The 11870-nt window shown below is 40.7% G+C and overlaps 1 protein-coding gene across 1 annotated transcript; it reads left to right on the top strand.

The window, feature by feature from the left end:
* The first annotated feature begins 4989 nt into the window (after window positions 1-4989).
* Window positions 4990-9912, top strand: sfrp2 (secreted frizzled-related protein 2). The gene is made up of 3 exons (XM_036583466.1): window positions 4990-5473; window positions 8284-8364; window positions 9328-9912. The coding sequence occupies exons 1-3, from the start codon at window positions 4990-4992 to the stop codon at window positions 9630-9632; spliced, it is 870 nt and encodes a 289-aa protein (XP_036439359.1). The 3' UTR covers window positions 9633-9912.
* Window positions 9913-11870: the final 1958 nt, after the last annotated feature.

Genomic DNA, 11870 nt, shown 5'->3' on the forward strand with positions numbered 1-11870 from the left:
TTATAAAGTGGGCATAATTAGGCCTGTTTAATAGGATTTAGTGCAGTGCAGTTTGTAAAACATTGAAAAATAATCATTGCAGTTGTTGGTTATTTTTATTATTATTATAGCGTTTTTATATGTGGAACTTTACATGTTCTGTTTTCTCTGTTCCAACTTGTTAAATCTCAGAAAAATTCAATATCATGATGCACATTGTGCATTGTAAAAATGTCTTGAAGTATTGTGATCTAATATTTTGGCCATATTGCCCATCCCTACACCTATATGACTCGTGAAAAAATAAACTAAACTTAATAACTGGTTGTGCGTCAGTAAGTGCAACCCGACGCTGCCTATAACTGGAGATCAGTCTTTCATGTTGCTGTGGAGGAATTTTGGCCCACTCTTCTCTGCAGAATTGCTTTAATTCAGTCACATTGGAGGGCTTTCAAGCATGAACTGCCCGTTTAAGGTCCTGTCACAGCATCTCAGTGGGTAGATAACTATAGATAACTATAGATACATGACTAGACTCCAAAACCTTGATTTTGTTTCTTTTAAGCCATTCAAAGGTGGAAAACCCAAACCCAACGATCCTGGACTGCCCAATGACTGGACATTCTTGGGCAGGGTTTTCTGCTAAAGAGCAGAATTAATGGGAATTCATACCACTATAGTAAGTCACCCAGGCTCTGAAGCAGCAAAGCATCCCCACACCATCACACTACCACCACTATGTTTGACTGTTGGTATGATGCTCTTATTGTTATGCTGTGTTTGCAACTCTCCCATGGGTACCATTTTGCCAAATCTCTTTCCAATGGTGGATTCATGAACACTGACCTTTTCTAAGGCGAATGAGGCCTGCAATTCCTTAGATGTTTCCCTGGCTTCTTTTGTGACCTCCTGGATGAGTCATCACTGTGCTCATGGAGGAATTTTGGTGGGCCAGACACTTCTGGGAAGATTCACCACTGTTCCAAGTTTTTGCCATTTAGAGATAATGGCTCTCACTGTGGTTTTCTGAAGCCCCAGAAAGGGCCTTGGAACGCTGATATATTTAATAACTTTTTCTCATCCAGAATTTCTTTTGATCATGGCTTAGCGTGCTACTTGTTGGGGCCTTTTAGCCTACTTCACTTTGCTGGAAGGTTTCTATTTTATGGATGCTTGGATTCAACCGCGCTGGCAGTAATCAAGTAACAAAATTACCATTTCAGAGATGCATGCTTTTATTGTGATAGCGACAATGTACGTCATTTGAAAATGTTATAGCTGTTAACTTATTGTGTCTGTACAATATCATAAACTGATGATGAATTGTTTTGAAGAATGATTCATAACAGTGCATGTGCATTTGCCAAGATGATGTCAGTGTACTAAGCCTGCGTTTCATGATTTTAATTGGTTAGACCAGGTGTGCCTGCTCTAGAGGGCTGAAGTCCAGGACAGTAAATTCCCTTCTCAAAAAACACCTACTAAACCTGTTGATTAACTCTGTGAGGACCATCATTGTGTAATGAAAATCTTACGTTTAAATGTATAATATGTAATGTAAAAGTAAGAGCCTGTGTTATTTAATCCTTAGAATTTTTTTTGTGGTTTGTGTTTGTGCTGAAAAAAAATTATATTTTCAAACATACATTCATGAAACATGAAAATTAGGAGGTATACATAGTTGGCCAGAGCAATTATGGACCTCAGAGGGTCCACTGATGAGTTGAATCAGGTGAAATCTCAGACAAAAAAACTTCAGACTTCAGCCCCTCAGAGCCAGAGCTCGGGTCTTCTTGTGGAATGCAATAATAACACTGTTGGGTTAGTCCCTCAATGGCACAATGCTTGACCCAGAGGAACCCAATTGCGCTCCTGGAGAGCCACAGTACAGCACAGTTGCTCTAACACATCTGATCCAACACATCAGTTAATCACCGGATTTAGAAGATGTGTTTGAGCAGGGAAAGCATCAAAAGTTCTAGGAGCCCCTAGGACTAGAGCTCAGCACTGCTGAGGTCAACTTTGATTAAGGTCATTTTTTGGAATGCTTTTGTGGGCTGATGCCGACATCCAATATTTTTCATGTGCACATCTGTCAGTGCTAATATTGATTATTTATTATTATTATTATTATAAGGTTACAAATGCAGTGAAATGAGTAAAATGTAGAAAATAGCTCAATGAATGCATCAAATATCAGCTTGGAACATCAGTGAAATCCAAACATCTGTCCAATGTTTTTAAAAGCAGTTGTCTGCCGATATTGCTATGAATCTGAAGTTAATCTTCTGCCCCTTGTCTGTCTGCCACTTCAATTGATTACAGTCAAAAGAAACACTGAGAATGTTTGTATGGAGGCAATGGTTAACCCAGACTGAATGATACCCAGCTGTGGTCCTGGAGAGCCAATGTTCAGCACACTTTGGTTATTTCCCTCTTCAAATACACTAGATTCACCTCATCAGTTGATCAGCAGGTTTAGAAGATCATTAACTGTGCTGAACTGCTCTCCAGGACTAGAGTTGGGGTCCTCTGAGGTCAGCTTTGACCAGAACCTTCTTACAGAGTGCTATAATAAAAGTGCTGAGCTAACCTTTAGCCACTTGTAGCCCTACAGTTCAAGTACGGTCAACGGTAACAAGGAGAACATGCAATGGCTCAATGGCTTTATCTAACCCAGAGGACTCAAGCTTGGGTACTGAATGATTTGCCTGCTCAACTACACCTGATTTACCTCATCAGCTAAAAGTCATTTAGAATGGATTGATGGGAAATGGTTCATTGTAGAGAAACTTACCACGCCAGACTTGTTCACAGTGGTGGTGATAGGAACCACATGTCTGAATACTTCTAAAAGCTACGTCAGAAGGTTATTACATGAAATGATTATGTTGCCAGGTGCCTGAGATGTTGTTTAATGATAGTGTGGCTACAGCATAGAGTAAGACACAGGGGAGGCCATGATTCTGCTGTGAGAAGTGCAAATTTATTAAACACCAGAAAAAAAGAGAAGGCAGGTCTACTCTAGCCATGCAGTTCCACTTCGCAACACAACCCAATCTAACTAAGCCCACTCCCCAACATCCCGTCCAGTAGCAGGATGCCACAAAAAATCTGGCCTCAAATATAGTTTTTAAAGTACATTCAGGGTGTTGGCAAAATAGCACCCAAAGAAATACATATTTTCAGATTGACCACTATTTTATAATTATTAGCATTATATATCAAAAACCTACAAGACACATGTAGGTTTACTGCTGGTTTTGGATAGTAAATGGAATGGCTATATTTGTGTTTTAGACACTACAACCCTGGTTCCTATCACCACCACTGATAAGGTTGTCTACAATAAACCATTTCACATCAAACCACTCTGAAGGACTTGATGTACATCCCAGCGATTGAATTATGTTGAGATTTTGAAAAAATTGGTGCAATTCCAGAGGAGCAGCCTGTGATTGTAACCCTTAGAGACCAGATTTTATATCGTGAGGCTTTTGGGCCTTGTAATAAAACCCCTGAGCTAAGCTTGAATTCAGATCAGTTTCAGTCAAGGGAAACAAGAACATTTACATGCAGGTAATGGCTGTGGACTGCGAGGAGCCCAGTGTTGGTCCTGGATGGTGTCCAGTACAGTTTAAAGATTGTAGGTGTGTTTCAGCAGGGCCAAACAAATGACCAAACTGCTGGTCTCTAGCTCTACAGGACCACAGCTGGACACCCCTGGAGAAGCCATGGCACCAATGGCAGCCCCACCTCTTCCTTCTATTCCATTTGAAAACTCCAAAGGCCACACCCACTGGCCCCAGTCTTCACTTGCATCCTTAGAGGGGAACTCCACAGATTTTTCAAAATTTCTGCATGATGACATGGTTAACATATCAACAGTCTTTCAGAGCGGTTTGGAGTGAAATGCTCTGTTCTAGAGAAACTTACTGAGTCAGTATTGTTCACAGTGGTAGTGATAGGAACCAGACGTTCACTTCTAAAAGCTCCTTCACAGAAAGTTATTACATTAAATTGTTATGAATACACTGCCTGATGTCTGAGACATAGTAAATAAAATGTCTGTATTTGTGTCATAGACATTGTGACCCCTGGTTCCTATCACCACAACTGTGAAGAAATCTGAGTCTCTAAGTTTCTCTACAAATGAATTACTTCACATTAAACTAGAGTGAGATATACAGGGGGTTCTGGGCAATCTGGGACCCCCTAATTAACCTCTTGGACCTCTTGAATGTCTCAAAATCAAAATTCTAGGGGGTCCCTGAAAATATGGCATTATGCTGGAAAAATGCAAATTCAGGGAAAGGTTGCTTAGCCTGCTTCATTCAGGAAACAGGAAGCTTCTGTCTCGGATCTTCTTAACTAACTAGAGCTGCAGCACTGCTCTGCCTCAGGGTGGTGCTGTAGCAAACTAGTTCACCCAGTTGAGCCTTCATATCCTAGTAACTGTAACTCTGCCCAGGACGCCTCTGAAAAACTTCACAGTATGCTTTAACATATTTGCAAGTCTGAAAACATGCCCAGTTTCCCAACATGAGACCCCCTAAATACCAGGGGGGAGTCGCACACTGCATCAAGCCAGTCTGAATGACTGTTTACATCAGGGGTGCACCATCCCGTTCCTGGAGGGCCGGCATCCAGCACAGTTTGGTGATTTACCTGTTCCAACACACCTGATTACACTTACCTGTTAATTGCTAGGTTAAGTGGGTGTGTTTGAGCAGGGAAGCCTCCAAACTATGCTGGACACCGGCCCTCCAGGACTGGCGTTGTGCGCCCCTGGTTTACATCTTGATCTCTGAATTATGGAGAAATTCTAAAAAATCGGTGGAGTTCCCCTTCAGCCTTCCAAACAAAGTCTGGTGAGGCCACGCCCACTCGCCCCGCCCACCGGCGCTCCAGCACGCGCCGCTCTTTCCCCCCACCTTCAGTTCTCCTGACTCTTAACCTCCCTCACCATCCGGACTGTCAAACCTGGCACCGCTCTTCTCGCCCTCGACCATGCGCGCGCTCCTCGCCGTGACGCTGCTGCTTCACGCGGCCGTTCACGGACTGCACGTGTTCGACCAGCCGGGTCTTTTCAGCCAGCGGAGCCAGTGCAAGCCCATCCCGCCCTCGCTGCACCTGTGCTACGAATTCGAGTACGCAGACATGCGCCTGCCCAACCTGCTGGGTCACGAAGCCATGAACGAGGTGCTGCAGCAGGCCGCCTCGTGGGTGCCGCTCGTGCAGAAGCGCTGCCACCCGGACACGCGCAAGTTCCTCTGCTCGCTCTTCGCGCCTGTGTGCCTGCAGGACGTAGACGAGCCTATCCGGCCGTGCCGCTCGCTCTGCGAAGACGTGCGCCGCGGCTGCGCCCCCGTCATGGCCGCCTTCGGCTTCCCGTGGCCGGAGATGCTGCGCTGCGCGCGCTTCCCGCCCGACGACGACCTGTGCATCCCCGCGGGGGAGAGCGGAGAGCACGTGACCAACGTGACCGTGACAGGTGAGCTACTTGCCCTGCTAGAAAAAAACAGCAGCAAAACCAGTATATGTTGTGTTTTGGATACTGGCATTCTCGTTAACCAGCGTGACCATGCAGGGTGCCCAGCTAAAACTAGCAACAGATCATCATAAAACAGCTTAGAACAGCATGGAATTTATTTTTCAATTGGGCAGTAAAGATTACATCATTGCTCACGGCTGTTTACTCAGTGTTGTTCATTCAGTTAGTGTTCTCCAGTGTTTACATGATGTGAAGGTTCTTTAAACTTTAAAACGGTTCTTCACATTCAGATATCTCACTTGCAAAAATGACATCACCAAAGGGTCACCAACAATCAGCAAAAACCATTCAGGAGCTAAAACCGTTCAATTTGGTCAGATTTTTATTGCAGAAACCTAAATGCATTTTCATTTCAGTTTCAGGTGATGCTTGCTACTGTATGAGCTCTTTAAAGGAGCAAACATGAGTAGTGTGGAGTTGAAATTGAAAGAGAAGCACAGTTCATTGTGGTAGAACATTCCACAGTTTAGAGGTCATGGCACTGAAAGACCTCAACAGTGTTTGTAGGTACTACCCAGGTAGCCAGAACATCAGGATACTTAAAGACATTTCCACAACTACGATATGTTTCTGAGATTTACGAACAAGTTTGGACAGACAAATTGCACAATTATCATGACATGTCATCACACCGTCCACTCATATGGCTATTTGCAGCTGACTGAGAACTTCGCCAAGTGAGGTTTGAATGCATTTTTGTTTTTTTTAGCAGCCAATTAAAAAAAAAGATTTATAGTAGTCACTACAGGAGAAAGTGGAAGCACTGACCAGTGTTTCAGTATCTTTTAAGTACACTCTTAAAAAAGAAGGTTCCTGAAAAGGGTTTTCTCTTGGACATATGGATTCAGGAAGAACCTTAAATTGGTATAGAAAATATACATTATGTGGAGCTTCTTAAAAGCTTAAAAACACAAACATCTAACTTACAAATCTTTTTTTTTTCCTCTCCAGTCTTGTTTATTACAGCAAACAGATACAATACAGAGTGTGTTAATATTATGTATAATGCAGTACAATAACATACTAAGTTCAAAAAGAGAAATTAAAAAAGCAACAATTTAAATACAGTAAATAAGAAATATCAACAGTACTGCAATCAATATTATCAACATTAATACCAAAGGTGACAGAAAGGTACAGAAAGACAGTCCCATTCACCATAACCTACTCCATTTCAACACTGTAGCACATCCCTAATAGCTGGTTTAGTGTAATAACTTACAAATCTTTGAAGAACCATCTATTGAAAGGTTCTTTGAGAAGGCGTACCTGATTCTTCTATGGCATTGCTTCAGATATTCTTTTTTGGCACCTTTAATTTTTAAAGTGAGTGCAGTGTTAAGGAGATGAAAAATTGCATTTTGGGTGCGGAAATTGAAATGGGGTTCAAGTGCAAGTGAAGAATCTCAACAGAGAAATGGGATGAGATACTATAGATTAGTGTATGTATTCTTTTTACAACAGCAATAGAAAATCTGTTAATAGGCTTAATTATTTATAAGTGGGAAACTGAATAGAAGCTTTGAATAAAATGACTGATACTCTTTGAGGACATTGTCATATATCAGCAAAAAGGAGTATATTGAATTGAATGAATACGTGATTTTGAGTGGGGAATTATAATTGGAGGAGCAGTTGAGGTATTAAACGTACTCTAAGAATACTGCCTTGTAAAATCTTACCTGCTGGCCCCAGGGATGGAGCATGGTCTTTGAAGGCCCACAACACCCCCCCGACCCCTCCAACCCCCCACTTACAATAACTTACGATAACACTCCAACAGTAATGCAGTATGCCATAGTGTCTTCATTGTATCACTTTTTTGTAAATAATTTTTGTGCACGATTTGAATCATTACTTGTTCTCTTTTTCTTGCATGCCAAACTGAGTCAAAAAGCAAAAATATGAAAGGCTACAATAAAATCCCACGAGTCAATAATAAATGAAAGCAGAAACCTGCCTGGAAACAGATAACATTCTTCATTTATTTCATTTATTTAGTCACACTTTAAAGGGTTATTGTTTCAGTTAATGTTTACATCTGGAGTTGCACTTTCCCCACTGGCCCATTCAGAAGTTCATCCCTGGTTGGCCCATGATACCTGAATCCACTTTAAATTCCAAAAGCATCATTGAAACCATCAAGAGATGTTCTTATTCCATGGGTAATGAAAAACACATACATTTTTGACCAAATACATTTCTCAAATAAGATCATTTTCACTACAGTTTAGTGAATGTCAAAGCCTTATTTCCAGCTTGATATTGATTTTCTGCAGAACTAGAGAATAAACATTCTTCCATCTTGAATAAGTGTGCCACAGTATGTTTTGCCTTTTCATCTTTTAAATGTTTCCAAAGATAGTTCAATGGTATTGGCGTCTCTTTTAGAAAAAGGATTTCTCAAATAACTGAAAAAAATGGATTTGTCTCAGTTTTACATAATGTGCTTGAATATTAAACATTGCCTGAGTACAACTGTGTATTTGTTTAAACGACGAATGAAGGTTCTTGGTGGTGAGCTCACTGTTTCAGTTTTTGGTTGCTCTTCTCCAGCACAGAGTTTGTTTCTTTGTAACTTGCGATTTTTTTTCAATAAAAATGTACATTGAGACACTTTCCTTTTAACTCCACCACCCTGGGAAATTTTTTTAATAGTGTTACCCAGGATGCTTTCGTTTAGGGTTGAGAAGGCCATTTAACATTGACATTTAGGGTTTAAAATGACCTTTGGATTGATCTCTTTTTAGTGCCAAAAGTTTGTGATGCCTGCAGAGAGAAGACAGAGGATGACAATGAAATTGTGGACAGCCTTTGCAAGAATGATTTTGGTAAGTGATGGGAGTGTTTTCTTTCATCTCCATTTTGCTGTTTTTTTACATAATCTGAAAAGGCCAACTGCCCTTTGTATGTCAAAATTGGCAAATAGAACAATTACTTATAATAAGCCTTCTCATGTAAAGTTTATTTGGAGATTTGAAGGTTCCGACAGTGACAATACGCTCAAAGAGTTAACATTGGAAATTTCAAGTGAAAATGTTCATTGCAGCGCCATGTTCATTGCAGCATTTACTTTGATTCAACCTTCTTTAGAGTATTGTAACTGGGTGGTGCAAATTTAACAGGAATGTCGTGTTAACAAGCTTTTTGGGGTCGTTAACAAATGACCCCTCCACCTGACTCCACCCCCTGTATACATAATGTTAAAATACTTACATATTTGGAATAGAAGATTTAGAATTTTACCCAAGAAGATTCTGACAGGATTCCTTAAAATTGTGTTATTTAGCGACAAGTGAAGTTTCATGAAGTTTCATGACGGTTCATTAATGTCTATTTGTTATGCACTTTAACTCTATATACATTAGACAAGTTAGTGGTACACCATATAAGTAAACAGTTGAGTCACAACTTTCATTGTACCTTAAAGTCAACATGAATCGGAAATCATAATCATTACCATTGAGTCTCAAGGAGTATCAAGTAGGGTCTCTGAGCTAGGTCACTATTTTCGCTCAGTGATAGGTGGAGGTGGTGGGAGGGGCCGGTGAAACATGATATTTTTGGTTATTATAGTTTTTTTCCCACCCACTGGTGCACGATGATGTAATCAAAACTCGTAAGACATTTTGAGGTGCCCAAAAGTCACTACATTTTGATAGAAGATTCTTGAAAAATAACATGAAGAGTGCTTAATGATGATTATTTATTTTTCACAAAAGCTCAGCTGGTGCTGGCCAGCCTACAGTCCATAGCTATGTCACCATACTAAATGTCTCACCTCTGTGCTGTAGCTCTGAAGATCAAGGTCAAGGAGATCACCTACTTCAATGGCGACACGAAGATCATCCCAGAGACCAAGAGTAAGACTATATACAAGCTGAGCGGAGTCACCGAGCGAGACCTGAGGAAGACAGCGCTGTTGCTCAAAGATGGAATGCAGTGCGTGTGCGAAGAGATGAACGACCTCAACGCTGCTTACCTGGTGATGGGCCAGAAGCAGGATGGAAACCTGGTCATCACGTCGCTGAAGCGCTGGCAGAAGGGTCAGCGTGAGTTCAAGCGGATCTCCCGCAGCATACGCAAGTTGCAGTGCTAAGGATGGGCGCCTGCAGTCCATCTGGACAGCTGGCGGCCAGAGACGTCCAGCAACTTTCATAGATATCTCCAAAGTTGACCCCACAAACTTCAGTGCTTTTCCACAGTGCTATGTACCACCATAGAACCTAACTAATAAAGCATGGGTCTTATTTTAGAAACACAAATTAAGGTTGAGTGTGGGCTGCACAGGGTTTTTCAACTAAGGCACATTTTAAAGCCATGCGTCATTTTTCTGGGCACAAAGAGGGGAATCAGATCGATGCTTAGTTTGTGCCCAGAAAACTGCCACATGGCTTTCTAAATATTGTCCCATAGAACTCATAAATATGGTGCTATAGAGATCAGCCAGTGGGTCAGATTTCTCCCTCCTGTACTTCATCACCATCTCGTCCAGACGTTAGAGTGAACTAATACAGATAGACTCACTACCATACCAAAAAAAATCAGGCTATAGGACTTTAAGTGGAACCTTTAAGTGGACGTTTTTTTCGAAGAACCCTTTTATAACTCCAAAGAATATTTTAGAAGCATTTAAAGAACCTCCGTATAATGTAAAGGTTCTATTTCAATTCTTTTTTTTTCCAGAACTGTACATCCAAGCCAAGAATGATTGAGGAACCTTTATATTTAAGAGAGAAGAAAAACACACTCAGTGGTTCTGTTTAGAACCATAAGCACTATATAGAACCATTTGGATCCTTAAATGGTTCTTGGCATGGTGAAATAGTTCTTCAGATTGATGGAGAATGCGTGATGGTTCTATATAGAACATTTTTGAAAATGGTAATATATAGCACCAGAAAGGTTCCTCTATGGTTATGATGTCAAGCTTGAACCATATACAACACATTCTCCATCAATCTGAAGAACCATTTCACCATGCAAAGAGCCATTTAAGCATGCAGATGGTTTTGTATAGAACACATGGTTCTAAAAAGAACCATTGTCTTTACTAAAGACCCCTTGAAGAACCAGCTTTTTTAAGAGTGCAGATGTGCAGCATTATTATCAGTGTTGGGGCAGTTACTCAAAAGGGAAACCATTACAAATGACTAATTACTTCAAACTGTAATGAGATTACCATTCATTATGTTACTTCTGTGTTAGTCATGTTCTCAATGTGATTGACGCGCAGTTGGCTGTAGCAGGTAGCACTTGCACATGCACACGCAAATTACATACACAGACTAGCACTAATAATCTTTTTACACGAAATGTATGTTTTAAAAGCACTGTGCGTTGTTAATATGGCTCTTTTGGAGCCAAATGAGTGATGCAAGTAGCAAAATTCTTATCAAATCAGTAACTGGAATGTGATTAGAAGAATTTCAACTGTAATGTGTTACTCTACTTTGTAACAGGAAAAAGTAATCACATTACTGTAACATGTTAAATTGTATGGTGTTACTCCCAACACTGTTTAGTGTTACATCACTACCACACTCTTAAAAATGAAGATGCCAGAAAGAATTCTTTATGCAAAGCCATAGAAGAACCACGGAAGAACCTTGGAGTGGATGGTTCTTTCGAGAAACCTTTGGGAAATGACGTGTGAGTGTGCAAAGGTTCTAGAAATGACCCTAGATTGGTGTACAACCTTTACATTACAGTTCTTTAAAGGTTCTTCAAACATTTAAAAAGGTTCTCCACACTCACAAATCTCTTTGAAGGTTCTTGGCTGGGAATCAGAAGTTCTTCTATAGAATTGCTCAAAGAACCTTTTGTGTCACCTTCGTGCATCTTTGTTGCTATGCTTGCTAAACTATAAAGTCATTGTCCTTCCCAACTATCTAAACTCTTCTAATCTCCTCTAATCTAATCTAGTTATAGCTCTCTAGGTCTCTGGCACTTGTGCTCATACATCACACCCAAGAACCTTTAAGGATTTTTTTTTTTTGCCTGTAGAAACTCTTTTGAAGCATTTATCAATTCACTCATGAGCGCATAGAAAACCTTGCTTCCCTACAGAGACTAACTGTCCAAAAAGGCAATTAGGGCTACAAATTTAGCCTAGTGTCAGACTGAAAAGGGTGGAGACTCCTCGTTTAAAGTGTAACTTAGTCCGAGACTAGACTTAATCTCCGTTTAGAAAGCTGGTACTGAGGATTTCTCTGGATATAGTAGTATATTGTCACTGTCGGAAACAAAACCTCCGATCTCCAAAATAAGCAGCTTTACAGGAGAAAGAAAAAACCTTCCAGTGTAAGTTAATGTAACAAGATTTCATTCAAAGTCA

Source organism: Colossoma macropomum, unplaced genomic scaffold, assembly GCF_904425465.1.
Source record: "Colossoma macropomum unplaced genomic scaffold, Colossoma_macropomum, whole genome shotgun sequence".
Classification (NCBI taxonomy): domain Eukaryota; kingdom Metazoa; phylum Chordata; class Actinopteri; order Characiformes; family Serrasalmidae; genus Colossoma; species Colossoma macropomum.